Source organism: Echiichthys vipera (assembly GCF_963691815.1).
Source record: "Echiichthys vipera genome assembly, chromosome: 9".
Taxonomy (NCBI): Eukaryota; Metazoa; Chordata; class Actinopteri; order Perciformes; family Trachinidae; genus Echiichthys; species Echiichthys vipera.
In genome coordinates, this window is record NC_139834.1 from 22,468,569 (window position 1) to 22,488,349 (window position 19,781).

Here is a 19,781-nt window from a genome sequence, read left to right on the forward strand (position 1 = left end):
GGAAGGAGTCACCTGTTCAGATGTTTGAACAGGGGGATTGATTTAATGGAGTGATCACACCTCTTTTGAGTGAAAATACGAACTCCTCATGTACCGTTGCTGAAATCCCACGTGGCATCTATCACGTTTGACTGCTGCAGGGATTTCCCAATTGTTCCTCTTGAGGGTGCAGCAGAGAGGGAGCAGGCGTGCAATGGAGACATTTGAGGTTAAGATATCTAAAGCTTTTTTCGTTGCCTGGAAGTCACAGGTCTGTTCTTAGAGAGATAGCGAGGATCAACATGAGCACGTTACCAAATATATCGGGCTTGCAAGAAGTAGAAGCATCTTTAAGACGCACGTAAATGCAAGTAAAATCTCCAGGCGCAAACACAAATGGGCATAACCAGCAAATCTTTTGAAATTTCGGTGACCACAGACATTGGTTTAAACAAGGCAAAACCAGACGGCTTATGTTTATCTGTGCAACAGATGCTGGAATTTAGTTGTGTCTGGTTCAATTAATACAAGCTTATTAATAAAACAACTCGGAAAAGCCTCATTTATGTCTTTTCAGTCAAATAAACATAAACAAGTCTATAATCAGGCCAAACCTTATTTATCCAACGGAAATAAATACATTTTGGAGATTCGCTCAGTGTCATGAAAAATGTGCAAGGTCAGTAATCATTAAACCCTGCTGTGTCTTTAGAAGATTCAAATGATGAATGCCCACGCAGTGCCAGCTGTGCGTAAAGTAAGCAGGACTTTAGACTTTAAAACGACGTTTGGTGCTGGCTTTATGCTGCAGGAAAGTAGAGCCCTTTGTATTGTTTGTCTCACTGATCCCATTATTATAGAAAACATATTTCTCAAGTGAACAGGAATCTAAAAACCCATGGGTTCACCAGCGCTTCACAAACAGGGAATGCCATCCAGAAGACCAAATGAAATGACTGAATTGTCTCACACATACCCGAAAACAAATCTGCTGCTTTCTACTATATCGTTTGTTGCATCTAAAAAATATTATCAATACAATTAATATTATTTAGTAAAATTGCTGAGACGACCTCTTCTGGCTTTTACACTGTTTTTATGCTTCAGGGTGAGATTTCACAGGGAAACTGCTGCATTACTGGCTCAAACTGCACTTTGCAATCGTTATGAAGTGCACAACACTTACTGTTCTGATTAAAAATAATAGTAACATATCATATTTTATATTAATTCTAACACTGTGAGTAATGCAACCGGTGTGAAAGCGAGGCTCTCAGTCCGCACAACAGTGGTCTTGTTTGTATATGGCAGTTGTGTCAACATTAAAATGCAGTTAATGCACTGATGTTCGAAAATGCTCCATGAAGCACCTTTTTAAAATGTCAGTCAAGCACACTGCAGTGTGTACGGTATGGCTGTTTATTTTGTGGATTGTGGTTCTCTGTATAATTGGGAAACTGGGGAAAGTTTATTTTAGCCTGTCGATGTGTCGCAGACAGTGATATTGATTCGTTTAGTTTCATGGTACATGTCAATGTTATATTGAAAACGCTGTATGTAACATCTGTAAATATACAGTAGCAGCTTTGCAGCAGGATTATAGTTATGCGATTATATCAGTCTAAACCATGAAGTGCCTCTCTGCCTTGGAAATGAAGTATATGATTGATGGTGCTTGACGTCAGCAGCGATGGGTGATGCACATATACGTACATCTAATGTCCTTTTATTGCATTTTGTTTTTATTATCTCATTTATATATACTTCAAATCTTGTTTGTACATTGATATTAAAGAAGGTCTTCTCGTCCATGTTCCACATTTACCTCCTTTCAAAAAAGCTTCTGTTGGTTTTATTCAGAGTTTTAAATTCAGGGCTAATGTATCAAATGCTTTTCTATGGAACCAAATACATAAACAAGGAAACAGCTTTAATGTTAACCTCTAAATGGTCGTTAGTGACTTTATATTTTCCCCCATCTGCCCACTAAAACTGTAACCCTGCATGCCGAACTGCTGTTCCCTGACTGATCCTGTAAACAGAGAGGCTGGCGTTAGCGACTGCTGGGTCGTGTGTGTGTGTTTGTGTGTGTGTGTGTACGTGTGTGTGTGTACATAGGAAACGTCAAAACATTTACGCGCAATTGAACATGTGTGCATAACAGAAGCAGTGTTTTTGGTAATTAATCAGTGACCAGCTTCTAAATGTTGTGTGGTATCAAAAATCACTTCACCTTAGTGATGACCTGAGTGATCAGTTTGTTTTAGTCTGGTATTGAGTCCTTTATGTTTTATTTTCTTATAAAAAAAGAGGGTAAACAACCTTGTCTTTGTAGTAAGAATATTTAAACCTGAAAATAAACGTTTGAATATTCATATTGCACTACAAAATAAGGCTTTTAGGACTCAATCATGGACAGAAACTTTTTAAGATGTAATTTAATTGATTTACAAAACATTTGCTGCTCACACTTTGCACCAATGATAATCCTATAATATATGTATTACATTTAGCATGATGAGCAAGTTAACTTGTGCATGTTTATTTATTTATTTATTTTTCGGGGTGGCTGCGCCTCACAGGTAGAGTCGGTCATTCTCCTTTCTGAAGACTGATGGCTCAATGAAACCAAATACACTCTGCATGTCAAAGTGTCCTTGGGCAAGACACTGAACCGCAAATTGTGTGAATGTGGTTTAAATGATTTGATTAAACAATGGGCATGTAGCCTCTGCCATCAGTGTATGAATGTCAGTGTGGAAGGGTGACTGTAGTAGTGTAAAAGAGCCTTTAGGGGTCAGAAGACTAAGGTGCTATTGAAGTACAAGTGCATTTACTGATAATACTTTTGTACTTTAACTTAAGTAGGGTTGTGAATGCATATCTTAACTTTGTTGTATTGTTTATTTTACACAAGTAAAAGACCTCTAAACTTCTTCCAACCCTTATTGAAACCACTTCCCCCTTTTTCACTTCCAAAATAAGTGTTCAGATATTAGATTAATCTGTACTTGAATAAACTATTGCAACTCTGTTGGCGACCAACAGCCCCTTTACGGCTCTTAAACCTGTGGTCTTCAAACTGTGACGGACTCATAGTTCAGTAAACAGTGTGTGTGTTTGTGTGTGTGCGTGCGTATGTGTGTGTGTGTGTGCGCGTGCGCGTGTGTGTGTGTGTGTGTGTGTGTGCGCGTGTGTGTGTATGTGTGCGTTCTCAAGGGTGTCATCAAACTGTATTCATTGTATGTATGGTGCTAACAGCACCTAGTGGGATTACTGGACCCACAACAAACAAATACACACTCAGCAGGAAACATTGTTGTTACCAGCCTCGACAGCAACGCTGGTATTGTTTTAACCTTGTAAGTGTGTGTGTGTGTCTGTGTGTGTATGTGTTTGTGTGTTTGTGTCATCGTGGCAAAATGTGGTCCTGGAGACACCTGCTGTAGCAGGAACTACTAAGAGGTGGTTTAGAGTATTTTAGAGTATATTATATTTTATTTTATTTTGCTATTTTGCTTGACAGCAGTTGGTCATTGATATGGTGGGACTGCCTTTTGAACTAGATAACTCCAACAGTTTTAATGAAAATCATGTAACATTTTCTGTGAACATTCAAGAAAACTTAGAGGATGAGTTAGTTAGATTTTTGGTAACCCTATGACATTTGCTGTAGCGCCACCACCAGGCGAACCTTGAATGTATTCACAGCATTGTTTCGTATTTTCACCTTGACTTTCACATAAATTCTTTATAAATGATGATCTCAAATGTACCACCACATGAATGTGCATATTGAATTTAGTAGGAAATTAAACTTAAATTGTTTTTCTGAAGTAGATGGCTCCAAAATAAGGAGCGTTTGAACATGATAGCAGAGAGAATGATGGCCATCTTTGATTTAAAATAAACCGTATGGTACCAACTATGTTAGAAATGTCATGTTTTTTTTGCAGCAGTGGTTCAAACATTCATCTTTCGGATGAATTGAAGAGCTAGCTGATGATGATGACGATGGATGATTTTCCACAACATGGCATCTTAAAACCTATTATTAATGGCCTTCAAATTATTTATAAAGAAAACTGACTGACGCAAGATGAATCATTTAACACCTTGACACTTTCTTACAATACACCTGAAGAGGAATTGAAAAGAAAGGAAAGATATTTGCACCAAGGAACAAAGTACCACAACTGTGTTGGAAATGCTGCGATCTTTGCTTATATGTAAATATATTATAAATATATCATATAGCGCATGAGTAACGATCTAATTAAAAGTGGAAAAAACAGGCATTCTTGATTAGGGCTGTCATGGCAAAACATCCGTCTTGTTCCAATGACAGCATTTATTCTCCATTGGTTATCGTTTGGACCTGCATCATTCTGTAAATGTGTAACTAGATAATATCACACCTTCCCTGGACTACAGCCTAACTTTCTTCAAATGTCATTGAAGTCTGTGCTGTTGCTGTTGTTGAGATATCCTGGTAAACAACAGACAAACATACAAACAAACAAACAAACAAAGAGAATTTCTTTCGCCACCTGCAAGAGCTAAGAGCACTCTGTCTATCCCACGTAATTACTTGATAGTTCACTTTACGATGAGCCATTTAAGGGTTATTCCACTAAAACTGTTTAAGTTAGGTATGCATCTGTTCTAATGAAGATCCATGATCATCTCCATATTTACCAGCTGTGACAGTGCAGGCTGGCCTCATTCACTGTTTGTACATATAACTACTAAAAGTAATGCCCTAATTCATACGTAATCCATGCATTTATTGCAGTAGAAAGTACGTCTGTGGCAAAAGAAGGAAATTAGGTGACACAGTATAAGACAGCTAAACTCTGCGTGGGGAAGCAGGTCGGGGTGGTGAATGGGTCCTAAAACACAAGACTTCACCGGGGGTCCAGTGTTAGTGTCCCATTAGTACTAAACCGAACCCCATTCTTATCTCGAATCCAAACCATGTTGTTTTGATGCCTTACGCTAATCATCACCTTTTGTTGCCTAAACTTAACCGGGCACGTAATGGGTTGGCGCCTTAGCCGAACCGTCACCTTTTGTTTCCTAAACATAACCATCCAGGTCCACTTCCAGTCAGTGTTTCACTGCGTTAAATAGAGTGTCATATTTCACAAGATATCATATGAACCTGTTGATGAGACTATGTGGACAGTGACACTTTTATTGTTTCCACCTAGTGTTTCTGTGTGTGTGTGTGTATTTCATGGCAAAATGTGGTGCTGGAGACACCTGCCGTGTCAAACTACCACAGGGGCGGTTTTGAGTACTTTGCAAGGTGTTTATATATGTATATATATATATATATATATATATATATATATATATATATATATATATGTCTTTTTATCTCTCTGTGGACAGATTTTGTCAGCATTATAGCGTCACAACCATGCAAGTGCAGTGATGAAACTTTACAAGTGTGTAGTTGAAGTCAAAATGAAGTCTGAATTCAATGATGGGTGTGGGCTGAGCAAGGGAAGTGGGGGGGGGGGGGGGGGGGTAGGAAGTACAGAATGTATAATAAATCAACGACATCTACAGAGCAAGATACTGATCAGAAAAGAGGCAGTATAAAGCAAAACGAAATAAAACAGTATAAGCGCTGGTGAATAGTTGAAGAGCAAAATGTATAATTCTTGGAAAATATGAAATAGAAATCAAGATTTCAAGAAGTCTTCAAACGATGACATTGTTTTTCAACATATTTTATGTAAAGGCTTTTTTTGTCTGTGTGCTATTGCTGTGTTTACATCACTTCTCTTCTTTGTTTTATCTCTGCACATTCTCACTTAACAAAGAACTGCAAGAAACAAGAAGACTCATTCATTTAAAATTTCCACAATGATCAACAGGTCAATTATTACCAAACCTGTTCACAGAGACCTGGGAAGAAAATAGACCGGTGGAGAGTTGTAACCTTATTAGCAGCTCTCCATCTGCATTTCAACTGCCCCACGTTGTGGTCAAAATGAGAAACACAACACATGATCAGGGTGATTGACTCATTATGGAAATGAAAGCAGAGAAAATAAAAACAGAAGTCAAGACTGTGTAATAGGCTTAAAACAGGCGTGTGTGTATCTCCCACATTTTTATTATCACTGTGTGGGCAACATAATTGTACCCGTTTGGATCGATAAAAATAGCTTTAATGTGAAGTTAAGGTCAGAAATCAAAAGGTAAAATATGTTATTTTCGCTCACATGGAAACACGTTGGTCTTACTTTGAGGACCCAACAGTTGCTTAGCAACAAGGCTGAGGACTGCAGGGGTGATGTTATGAAACAGGCAAAGTGAACAAAGCTGCAACTTAACTTCCCTGTTTGTCCTCATGAACAGAAATAACAATAACAGTTTGGCAGAATATTGGGGAATATTGGGGCTGCATTAAATTAAAACTATTAGCCTAGCAGGAATAAGTGATTTTAGTGTAGTTGGATGTCATGTTACAAATGGTAAACTAGTGTTTTCCTGCCAAGAGTCAATGCCAATATTCACCAATGTTTGATCGACACAGGTTATTGTTTTAATAATTTGTTAATGTTTGAGAGTAGCAGAGTAGCCAGCTAACACATATGGAGGACTAAACAGGACTTAAGTCTAAATTAATAAATACATAAATACGGGAATAACTACATGCAGAAATAAATACATGAATACATAAATAAATAAATTTATTCTGAAATAAAAGAATAAATAAGTAAATAAATGTGACTTCCTACCTCATTAACATATGGACACAGAAATATAGAATTCAATAAATGTTGGTGGGCAAAAATGTAGAAATAAATGTAAAGCATTAATTAATTAATTTATTATTTTATTTATAAATATATGGATGGATGTATTTATTATTTTATTTTTAACGATATTCATGCATTTATGTATTTCAGCATTTATTTATGTATTCCTGTATTTATTTATACATTTATGTATTTATTTATTTCAGCATTTATTTATGTATTCCTGTATTTATTTATACATGTATGTATTTATTTATTTCAGCATTTATTTATGTATTCCTGTATTTATTTATACATTTATGTATTTATTTAATTCAGCATTTATTTATGTATTCCTGTATTTATTTATACATTTATGTATTTATTTATTTCAGCATTTATTTATGTATTCCTGTATTTATTTATACATGTATGTATTTATTTATTTCAGCATTTATTTATGTATTCCTGTATTTATTTATACATTTATGTATTTATTTATTTCAGCATTTATTTATGTATTCCTGTATTTATTTATACATGTATGTATTTATTTATTTCAGCATTTATTTATGTATTCCTGTATTTATTTATACATTTATGTATTTATTTATTTCAGCATTTATTTATGTATTCCTGTATTTATTTATACATGTATGTATTTATTTATTTCAGCATTTATTTATGTATTCCTGTATTTATTTATACATGTATGTAATTATTTATTTCAGCATTTATTTATATATTCCTGTATTTATTTATACATTTATGTATTTTAGCATTTATTTATGTATTCCTGTATTTATTTATACATTTATGTATTTATTTATTTTAGCATTTATTTATGTATTCATTTATGTATTTATTTATTGCAAGCCATGACATTGAGTCCTCCACAAACGGCTGCTCTACATCAGCCGTTAGTGTCGGTTGAAACGGTTGGAACAGTCACAGCAGCCGTGGTGATCTTGAACACATCCTCTGGTTTTCAGTCCCGGGTAAATTTCTGCCGGCACAGCCTCACTATCTCCTTAACTGCTCCTGTGTTTTAATAATCAACACACTTTAAATTTGAGCCTATGTTATTCGCGCTTTTATTTAATTCTTTCCCAAAAAGGACGTTATTTCTGTTGCCGTTAGCTACCGTTAGCAGTTGAGAGCTAACAGTTACGTTCTGCAGCACCATCAGAGACAGTGGAGGGATGTCGCGTGGGTGAGTGTTGGAGCCGTTAACTAACATTGGCTATTTTAAAAAGAATAATGTGTGTTTGTGCTATGATGCGCAGGGTGGAAGTGTCTCACAGCTGTAATACTTTAAAATGTAACCGCTGTTACAGCTGTTAAAAATGGTTTCTTTGTTGTGTGCGTGAGAATGAGAGTGAGGCGCCTGTCCGTTTAAAAGCCGTTGTTGTTCTGTTGTTGTCATGGTAGTGAGCTGGAAAAGCTGGACCCGGCGGTATTCCAGAAGCAGTTGCACAGTCTGAGATTTAGGTATGCATTTTCTGTGTTCCCTTACTGTCATGTCAACAAGGTTAACGTCCTCCATCAACCACAGTCACCAACATCGAAATGATCACACAAACGCCTTATTTTCGCCGATAACACGGTTCCGTTGTTTTATGTATACTTGCCGCTAGAGGCGCTCTACTTTCTGGATAACAGTCAACGTCTCCTGGAGCGTGCTCACCCGACCCAGTAGCCAAGTTTGCTGGCTTGGAGTTATAACCAAGTTGCAATGTAAGTCATTAAGTTTAACATATCTTTGACTTATCAGTTGCTAACGCCGCGAACTGCTTAGCTTTACGGATGAGCGATTGCTATTCATGCCGAGGTAACGTATAGTAGCTAACCTTAAGCTATGTCACCTTTTTTGTGGACAGTAAGCTAAGCTAACGTTAGCTTGTTGCTGTGGAGCCCAACTTTTTTGCTTGCTGAATAGGCTGCAGGACGGGACAGTGACACACACAGGCTTTGTACACAAGGAAATATAACAAAATATATTCGTTTTATTTTCCTAATCCTCAACAAACACGAGAAATATCAACATAACGTAAACAGTAACAAGGGTATTGTATGTTAAACATGCAAGTTTGCACATCTGTGTTTTCAAAACAGTTGTGGCAACTCTCCCTCTCTTGGCTTCAACTAATCGGTTTGAACCCATTGCAAAGGAAGTATCAAAGGTGTCCCACTGGTTTAAAAGTAATGCTGGACTGTATGCTTGTAATAGTCTTCCCCCTTATGTTTGTAAATGGGTTGATGCAAAACACCGTAGTATAATTATAATAATGATCACTTTATATAACACCTTTTTTAAAAAAACAATATCTTACAAACTGCTTTGACAGAAAGAGCAAAGGTAAAAGGGCATACAAATCCATACACTTATACATATTTCCTATACAAACAATTTCTATAATATTAAAGTATATATGATTCTGATTTTGAACAAACAAAGCAAGATAAGTGTTAGGGACACTCATGATGAACAGTAAAACCAACAAATAATTAATAAAAATTTAATTATCAGATGATAATGTAAAAAGGCAGTAAAGAGAGAATGTAAATAAATGGTAATAAAAAAAAATCCAGTCCTATAATTCAACATGTCTGTAAACTACAACCTGATTAAAAACATAGTCAAAAGTACCTTAATACCTCTCTGGCAGTGTCAATCAAAAATAATAACATGAACATTACTGTCTTTGTAAAGGAAGAATTGAGGCAGTGGTTCTATTGGAATTTATCATATATTACAATTGTGGCAACTTGGTGTATACTTGTGTACTTTGTTCTGACTACCTCCTGTCTGGTATCCGTATTCTTTATCAGACACTTTGGCTACATCCACATTACTACGTTTTTGTATAAAAACCTGCCTTCTAAAACGGAGACATTTGGAAACGCTTGTGAGCCCGTCTTAGTTTTAGTCTGGACGGACATAAATAGCGACCCTTGGAAGTGATGATGCAGACACTTAAATCAGTTAGTCTTACTGGTTGGGTAGGCTAACATACCGTTTGTGATTTCCTCCCTCTTACTGGGTTCTTGTTTCCTCTGGCAATGGATAATGCTCCCAGTGCCCCTTTAATATGTTTCTTTATTTGCTTTACAACAACTGCCAAACTGTGTTTTCTGCCACAGTTACCACATAATTCTACTATCCGGCATAACACGTGGTCCTTGACTATGTTCATATTTCTCAAATCACCCACAAACAACACTAGGCTGCTACAGTATAATCATACAGACCTCTGCACATACCAGTTCAGTTGTAGCAGCTAATAGTGGTAGCAGAGTAACAAGTTAGCAAATATAGCAACTCAGTAAATGACAGCAAAACACACTGAGCTGAAATGGAAACATCGTGCTGTTACACGTGTCTTTCTGTTTTAGGATTATTTTGTTCTTCAGCTTTCAAAATACATTTTTTTAACATCTGAATCCCAAAATTGACGTGTGTTTTGGACAGCTGTTTTAGAATGTAAACGTAGTAGTGTGGATGTAGCCTTTGGCGCTACCATGGAGGTTATGTAAAATGTTAGAAGTGGAGTTGTGGAGTGTACTAGAGAGCAACTGTGAATTGGCAGTGGCATACAACTTGTGTTTAAATCTTCCACTGAGTCAGCAGTGGCATTGTATTGTGTTTCAAATTTGGGCACTTGAACATTTAAACACAATTAAGACAGTGACATGTTAGCTGTTGTTTTATATGGCGATAGCTTAGAATTGGTTTCAGACATGTTCTTACATCTACAGCCAAAACATTGAACTCAACATCACCATTATAAAGTCCATATCAACCATGTCATATGTTCACATCAGTGTACACTTTGTATGTTAAGATGTCAATCATTAAGTCGTTTTTCGTCTCACTCTTAATCATTTCTATATGTTGAAATCCAGTAATGCATGTTTGAAATATTGGATATCTGTGTGGTTGCAGCATGGAAGAAGAATGCGATAGTAATGTGTGCATGGACACTGATTCGGACACAGCAGAGAAGAAGGATGGTGCCAAGTGTAAAGTCAAATGGACTCAGGAAGAGGTGAGTGGAAAGAAGTCTTTGATCCTGATAGGTGTATTGAAGACATTCATCTGATTATTCAGTATTTTCTGGAGCAACACATTTTCCAGTAATCCATTACAGGAGAGTCAATGACTTAAATGTAATGCTGCATCCAAGAAGCGCCAACTGAGGCACAGGTGCAAACTCATGCTTAAGAAATTTTGCCACATAGGTTGCTGTTGATTGGTCAGTTGGTTCGTTAGCTAATGTAAGGAGCACATCATAACATGTTGTAAAAGCTTACATTAAACTATAGTGGATCTGAACTGATTTCTTCTTGTGTGCAGGATGAAAATCTCAAAATCCTGATCAATAACCTTGGGAAAAAAGATTGGAAAACCATTGCCAGTTTTTTACCGGTAAGTACTCAGCAGAAGCAAAATCACTTGAGTGAGAGAGAATAACTGAATCAGCCATGTAAACTTTCAAAGTAAAATAGAGGGGAGTCACAGGGCTTGCAACATTGTGTCTGTCAGATTGTTAAACATACAAAATACAAATCTCTGAATGCTAACAGAAAGTCTTTCTAGGTTGATTCTTTTCCTCTTGGATAATACAATTCTTCTTCTTCTTCAAAACAACCTTACAATCTGTTGCTTTTGCAGGGGCGGACAGAATTACAGTGTATGCACCGCTGGAAAAAGCATCTGGATCCTGATTTAGTCAAGGGCTACTGGTCCAAAGAGGAAGATGAAAAGGTGAAAAAAATCCATAATATTTAATACAGACTTTTTAAACACAGTTTGTAGTCAACGTTGACCCATCTCACTTTACACTCCTGTGTTAACATATGTATTTGCTCTGGACAGATAGTAGAGCTGGTGGCCAAGTACGGCACCAGTCACTGGTCTTTGATTGCCAGGCACCTGAAGGGACGGATGGGGAAACAGTGCCGTGAACGCTGGCACAACCACCTCGACCCAGTGGTCAGAAAGAGCACATGGACCAACGAAGAAGACCTCGTCATCTACAAAGCCCATGCTGTTCTGGGAAACCGGTGGGCTGAGATTGCCAAGCTGCTCCCTGGAAGGTGGGTCGTTTCGCTGTTATTGGGGGTGCAAAAACTGGAGCGCTTGCGGTTGGTTTGAGTTGGTGTGAACGCAGGAATAGAGTTCTTTTAGGGGTTAAATAAAAAAAAACATTAGCTTTAACTGTTTCTCTACAAGTTTACCATTCACCAAAATGACAATGGGCCCCTCCACTCCTCTCATCAGTGCCAGCAGTCCTATGTGATAAGATTGTCTGGGGGCAGAGTATTATCCTCAAAAATGCCCATATTCTAAAATGATTTAGTATGTGCTGCCATGCCCGCAGGATCTGTCAAGCGATCCGGGCAGGCTTTGAGCCCGCTACGCCGCTCTGACACTGACACACTGACTGACTTTCAGAAATAAAAGCCCGACAAATTTTAAGCACCAATTATGTATTTAAAAAAAAAAACATGATAGTAGGGACACCCTCAAATAGTCGACCAAGCACTGGTCTACCAAAAAAATCATTAGCAGACCAAAATTTCATTGGATGATTGGTCGCAGAAAAAAAAAACCTACTACATTTGGAGCCGTTTCTTGTCAAAATTAAGTGAAAATCTATGTGACTGAAGGCTCGAGGGCCAGATACAGAAAGTTGTGACACTCACTGTCAGTGTTTTTTTTTTTTAACACAGTAGCTCCCTTGGCTGTACATTGTGGTTAGACCGTTAATAATTCATAGCCAATCGTGTCGGGAAAGACATGGTCCAAGACGAACATGAGCTACCACCTTAAACATGTAAGTAACGTTAGCCTAGCTACCTGCCCATGGCGGCACATGCCGACAGTCTACTTGCAGATTGTTTCTGACACATTCAGAATTGGAAGCTGAAATAATTTGCCGGTGTCATTAACAGGTGGCATTTTTATAGCACGCGGCTGTGTGCATTTGTAAAATTAAAATGAATTATGTTATTCAGTTGCTGAGGCTCTACTTGGTATATATGCGTTGATTAGTCGACTAATCGCTCTAAATGACGACCTCTGGTCCACCAAGAAAATCCTTGGTCGGGGCAGCCCTACATGATACCACATCCAGGTAGAAAATGGTGTCCTATTACCTGCCAACTAAATGACCAATAATAGAATTACATATCCAACCACACGCCTTTTGTTAACAATTTCTCGACCGTTTGTTTAGTTTTTTACAAAGCGGTAAAAGCAAAATAGGTGGAAATCATAAACAATCTATCATCCTCACATTGGTTAGTTTCAGGAAATTTACCTTTTCTGACGGGCAGTCAAATGCATTATTTAGTTTTTATTCTTAAAATAAAGGTGTGAATCTAACAATGTACCAGCCTGTTTTAACCAGAAATGACACAGAGATTTGAATGTACTTTTTTGATTCCTCTTGCAGGACAGACAATTCTGTGAAAAATCACTGGAACTGCTCCATCAAACGTAAAGCAGAGTTGGGCTTGCTCAAAGACGAAGCTGACAGCGTTTTCCTTGATATTCAACAATTTATGGAAGGAGAGGTACAGTACTTATTTGGTTTAGCACACACTGTATACAGCTTATCATTTTCAGCTTTCACATTTTTACAAATGTTATTTTACTCAACAAATCTCTGAATAAATTTGAACCAAATCTAAATAAAAATGGTTAATAGATTCAATTACGCTAGTTGACTACTCATCACAGGGAAAGCAGGTAAAATGTTTGTTGGTTACAGTTTAGAAACAACAACATTTTATGAAATCAATCAACTAATATACTATCTAATCATTATGTGGGCTACTGGTCAGACTATGAAAGAAAAAAAAAGCTTTGCCATTTATAATATTTTGCAGCAAATACAGTATTACAGTGTTTCCATAACATACATTAAATGATTCAGATTCAGGTTTAATGTAATCCAGAACACACATCGTAATACAAACATGAAGCAAAACAGTTCTGCAAGGGTAAATAACCAGAATAGGTCTTCAGCACTACTGAAACAAATCTGATATGAATCCCTGTATTGTACATTCACATTATATGTTATGTTACAGGTGGACTTCAAGTGTGACGTTGTATTGGATGCTGAACCAGTAACTCCTAAAGTGGTAAGCCTGCTATGATGATTGTCTTTTATGACTTAGCTGTGTGTGCTTGTAACCCTTACCTAAGGAGAAACACTCAAAGGCAATACAACAAACAGCAGAGTTGACTGTTGAGTTTTAGAAGTAGTCATTGATTCAAGCCTGTCATAGAAAAAAAAATCCTTTGTTGATATATTTTCTTTTGGGATGTTCCCAGCTGGCAAGCTTGGTTTAACTCTCCTACTCTTTGCTTTGCTGCAGGTTGGGCCAGAGAAGGAAAAGAAGCAGGAGAGTCAGAGAGTCAAGCAGAAGATCGGCGTTCTGCTTCCAAACACTTTAGCATCCAGGAGTCCCTCCTTGCCTCCAAGTTCGAGTTCCAGTCCAAGCTCTAATTCAGGCGCTGCACCAGCAGCCGCGCCGGTGGATCAGAAAAAGTTTGCCAATGCAGCACTGAGGATGATCGCTGAAGACATGCTGCCACTCAGGTAACTTGTAGCGCTAGTGGCTATTATTTAAGTCTGTTAAAGGTCACATAAATTCCCCTAATGGGTCTACTTTCCCTGGGTGATGTCATATGTGTCATCAGACTTTGAATTACTGCAGGAGAAGGCTTGTGGTCTAATCTGTTTGCATACCAAATGGAAATAATATACATCCAATCACCAGTCTAGATCATTCACTCACTCACGTACATGATTAAAAATGCATAATGCTCATGTATCTTCACTTTGTTCCTCAGTTTTGTTGAAGGCGCAGGATTCAGGTCATTCATGAATACCATCAGCCCTGAATGCAGCAAATTATCCCAGCGTGCCATGGGCCTACAGCTCTATGATGAAGTGGAGAGAACCATCAAGCCTCAGCTCATCCGTGACCTTAAAGCCTGCCTTGCCAAAACCAAAGGTGGTGAGAACGCCATTCATGTCACCTTTGACCTCTGGGCGGGTGATCAATCCCATCCCGCGGAGGAGCCCATTGTCATTGTGCAGCTCCACTTTGTCAGCGATTCTTGGCAGATCCGTCGCCCCATTGTGGCCTTCCGTCACCTCAGCCACAAAAACCTCGGCACCGCTGTGGCCAAAGAGCTTGAAGGTGTGCTGCTTAGTTACGGCATCTTTCCTCACAGCATCGGCTACGTCCTCGTCAACCAGGCCAAAGAAGTTCTGGCTGGGAACAGTTTGTTCTGCGACTACAAGATTATGTGCTCATCCAACAGGGGAGAGCCGGATGGAGATGACATGGTGTCATTTCTGTCAGACCACATGTCAGAAACGGAGTCCCCCTTTTCAGAGCTACAGATTGGGACTAGGACCACCTGTGTTGCCCGCACATTGCAACTTGTGATTAAGGAGGCACTGAAGGACTCTAGGGTTGTGGAAAACCTACTCTCGCAGGTCCACAACGTGGTGGCTTTCTTTAGAGGCAGCCCCTACTGGAGTGAGGTAGGAAAAATTCCAACGGATTTTTGCATACACTGTATTATATTCTTTTTGCAAAGGTACATATTTCGGCTCAGCAAATCTGTTTTTCAGGTTTTAGAGATTTTACATCCAAAGATTTAGCAATAGCACCAGTGTCTCGTTTTAGTTATGTGCTCTTTGGCCGTGATTATAAAACCTTTCAAATTCAGTGTCCTGAAACATGAAGATTAGTTCGAACATTATGAAAAAGCTTGCACATGAAATGAGAGATGTGCTTGTTTTTTTTGCTCGTGTACAGACACACACCAGACTTTATTTAGAAGAAATTTAATAATATCTTTATCAAACCTTTTCTAAGTTCACTGACTGAGTTGTATTGATTATTTAAATTATAATTATTTTTTTTTTGTGAGCTGTAGCGTTATCTGAAAATGAATGGCAACACTGATTCAAAAATATTAGATTTTTCTTCCCTAAATTGTTTGTTCTTGACCATATTGTTTATTTTTATTGTTTAGGTTTTGTTGAGGGAGTGCAACGTGTCTCTCTACCCTTCCTCCAGTAACTGTCGCTGGAACTCCATGATGCTATCTTTACGTCGTATGGTGCAGGAGTCCGCCTGGAGCGCCATCATGACTCTCCTAGCCCAGGCTCGCATAGAGGCTAACGACACAGCCAGCGCCCCGCCTCTGGTCATGGCCAAGAGAGAACAAGTGCTTGACATCTTGGGTGTCCTTGAGCCCTTTGAGGAGGCCCTGCAGGTAAAAGCGAAAGTCAATTTCATAGATTATAGTGTTTTACAAAGATCACATATAGGATTTTAAAATGTAATGTTATTTGATATGTTTTTTTTTAACCTCAACGTGTTCTGAGACTTTTGGACACCAACCTCTCCTATTTATACTGGTATATCCAGCTTTTCTTGTGCTACTTTTTCCTGACATTTATTGTGGCAAATAATGAGCTAACCATCTTAAGACGAAATATGAACAGGATTGTAATCACTCCAAGAAGTAGACATTGAAATTGCCATGTTTTAATATTAGGCACTTTAGCTTTGGTCAGCACACATTGTGCCACTTTAATATATAAACTCTATTATTGGATTTTTTTGTGTGTGATAAATACAGTACAGGCTGTTGGCAGACATTTGTTCTGATGCGGGCACTGAATTATTTAAACAAAGCCAAACAAATGTGATTAATACACTAATGTTGTAATTTGTCAGTTGTACATTGATCCTGAATGTTCACAATTGGAGACTTATTTTTGCTTTGTGAACCACTTAGAGATAATGTATATACATATGTAATTACAAAATTATAAGCATTGTGGTATTGTTAGTAGAAGATAAAGTGAAATCATTTCCTTTGTGACTCTTCTAACCCAGGTCCTGCAAGGAAATGGAGTGACTATCTCTTTCATCACACCTTCCCTCATTGGCCTTGATAAGACTTTGGAGAGCCTTGTCACAAACTACACCTACTTCAGCAAGGCCCTGCGCACAGGCCTCCACACACATTTCCAGTACCTGATTCACCAGAAGGACATGATACTAGCTGCTGTGCTCGACCCCAGGATCAAACTTCAGGTATTGAATTAGGACACAAGCATTGCTGTTGTGTCATACTTGGTGCCTTTGCAAAAGAGATATCGGAAGAGGCGGTTCTGCATTAGATATGTGGTTATTATGGGACCAATCACAGATGTTACGACAAGTTCATGGGTGAAGAGCACCACAGTCAACCTTAACATATCTTGTGAAAAGTTTGTAAAAGTGTAACACAGGCAAGCTATGTGGTGTTTCACACAGAAGCCAAACAACAAAGGTAAGTTCAGTGATGATGATGAGTGTGTGTGCAGGACTTCATGGTAAAAGTGGCTGATATTGAATGTCCTGTACCTGTGCGGCACTCAATGATATGCACTCTAAATTGACACTAAGTTATCAAAACTTTGAGATCCCCGGCCATAAGGGACTGTTGTAGATGCTGTATATGCAGGAGAAAATAAATGCGATCTGTGAAGGAAATATGATTATATTGCATTTACCAACAAACTTAAACCCGGGGTATTCAGTTTATTTCTGGTGATGTCAGGCAAAAAATACATAATAGTAACACAGACTTCTGCATCTCATCTTGGCTCCGTTTTCAGGCTCTAGAAAATCTAGCCATGCATTTTTTTTTTTTGCTTTTTACCTACTGTCGCTTTAAGGCATTCATTTTTATATGATATGAAAAAAATGTGGTAAGTCAATAACACATTCTCAGACCTAGATGACTAAACGCATAATTCAAGGTATGCTTACTTCTCATAGGAATTTTTAAAGCCAAGCAAATCCTTCAGAAAAGTCCATCACAGTGTCATGAACAGTGTCAGTGTTCATGACTTGTCTGCACTCAGAATTAAAACTCTCATCCCTGCTTGAATGTTTTGTTTTCCAGCCGTTTTCTGACGCCAAACTGGAGGACCAGACCGGTTTCCTAACGCCCCCGTCAAAGTATCAGGCCCGCACCATCGTGGAAGCCATATTGGAAAGCAAGGAGCCCTCAGCATCTCCCTCTGTAGAGGCAGATAAAAACCAGACAAGCAATGAGTTAAAGGAGCAGGATGTTGAAGAGGAGAGCCAAGACAACACACTGATGGAGGCATCTGGCAACAGCTCAGATGACAACTGCGACGGAGTAAGCGGAAACGACCTCAAGCGCAAGTCCATCTTTAATTTCCTCCAGCCACCTGCAAAGACCAAGAAGATGGCAGAGCTTGATGTGTACCTATCAGAACCACTGTGGGAAAGCAACTCCAGTCTGTTGTACTGGAAATCTGCAACAAGGTTTCCCCTGCTCCAGGACATCGCCAAGACGCTGCTGGCGGTCCCAGCCAGCTCAGGGGGCTTCGACCGGCTGTGTCCGATTGCAGCGTGCATTGTAAGAGCCAAGATGAACCGCCTGCCACCTCACACCACAGAAAGACTGCTTCTATACAAAAACTCTTTAAAGACAAAGACTGTTAAAAAGCCCAGCGGGGGTGCAAAACACTGACGGGTTAAGTGACAATTGGGTCCGTTTATTCTCTCCTTTACCCAAAGTAACGGCCACATTTGCTTCTCCATACTCTGCTTCCACACCCAATTGACACAATCCCTCTCAATTTAAATGTCTTCAAACATTGGATTAAACTAACTGAATTTAGCATCATTTCAAATCTGCGGTAATATCCAACAACAGAAAAATATAATAAAGTATATTGAAAATGAGGGAAATCTACTCAGAATATCTCTTTGTTGAAATGACAAGATACAGCACAATGACAACCAGCTATCATAGAGCACAAGTTGTCATTTTCTCATTGGATAGTGGATTGAGAATGAAAGACAGCTCCTCTCTTCACTTCACACCTAAACAATGTAAAATAAAGGCTTGTTTTGTTGGAGCATAATTCAACACTAAAAATGTAATCCAAGATATGAATTAGGATGCCATTAGAACGCTTATTCTCTGAAGACCTTGTGCTGCCGTTGACTTCTCACAGACGAAGTCAATTAAGCATCTGTGGTGAAAGGCCGTATGTGTAGGATTTTAAGTTTTCAGACTCTATGACTGCTACGGGTAGTGTTACTGCTACATAGCTCACATATACGTCTATGGTACTGAAATAATTTGAAAGATGCTACCATATATCAGCAGTAACAGGGCTACTTCACAGCTTTAACATCAGCCTAGTTCTCTTGATTCTGAAATGGGTTATTTTTTGCTGTACTCTTTGGCAGGTAAATCACTGTATGAGTACATTTCAATTCAGCACCCAGAGCAACAAGGTCAGAGTGACTAATATTTTCAAGGGGGGAAAAATGGAGAATGCATTTAATTTTTTTTAATCTTTTTTTTCCTTTCTTGTTATTTATTTGTTTGCTGTACAACAAGTGCAGATGGACTGTGTACTGGGTCACTTTCCACAATGGAAGTAGAGGCCGCACCTTTTCAGCAATTTGTAAATTCTTGTTTATTTTCTTAGTCTTTTACAATTGGTTCATATTTTTTTATTTGCTATTGGTAACTGATGCCTTAACGTTGTCACAGTGTATTATTTTCCAACGAGTCTTGATCAGCTGTTTATAGAAATGTCTGATGGGGAAGGTCATTCTGCATCTTACGTTAATAGGCCCAATGACAAGCTAAAGTTCACATTGAATGATAGCTAACTGATTTTATTGCAGTGATGATTGTTCATATTGTGGTAATAAACACCAGTGTGAACTTGACCTCATATGTCTCCTTCTACCAGGAAATAGCCAGAGAATGAACTCTCATTAAAGAATTAAACTACTTCCTCTACAGTTTCCTGTACCTGTGGCCCACAGTTTTCACTTCCACTTCTGTGTTTTCTACGACCACTATCTGGGTTAAAATATATGATATATTATAACCAACTTATCAATTTATCCAGAGCACTCCACACTGAAAGGATGGGGAAGAAACCACCTATCAAA

General features: G+C 38.4%; 1 protein-coding gene across 1 annotated transcript; it reads left to right on the plus strand.

Moving 5' to 3' along the window:
* The first annotated feature begins 10,692 nt into the window (after nt 1-10,692).
* On the plus strand, nt 10,693-19,544 carry mybl2a (v-myb avian myeloblastosis viral oncogene homolog-like 2a). Its single transcript, XM_083920143.1, has 11 exons — nt 10,693-10,786; nt 11,095-11,166; nt 11,413-11,505; nt 11,617-11,837; nt 13,199-13,319; nt 13,839-13,892; nt 14,130-14,353; nt 14,608-15,310; nt 15,808-16,050; nt 16,680-16,880; nt 17,737-19,544. Exons 1-11 carry the CDS (start codon nt 10,715-10,717, stop codon nt 18,331-18,333), a joined length of 2,601 nt encoding a protein of 866 aa, XP_083776269.1. The 5' UTR covers nt 10,693-10,714; the 3' UTR covers nt 18,334-19,544.
* The last annotated feature ends 237 nt before the right edge of the window (nt 19,545-19,781 follow it).

Coding starts and splice junctions, on each gene's coding strand:
- mybl2a (XM_083920143.1), top strand. CDS start 10,715: ATGGACACTGATTCGGACACAGCAGAGAAGAAGGATGGTGCCAAGTGT. Junction 11,506..11,616: donor CCAAAGAGGAAGATGAAAAG/GTGAAAAAAATC, acceptor TGCTCTGGACAG/ATAGTAGAGCTGGTGGCCAA. Junction 15,311..15,807: donor GCAGCCCCTACTGGAGTGAG/GTAGGAAAAATT, acceptor TTTATTGTTTAG/GTTTTGTTGAGGGAGTGCAA.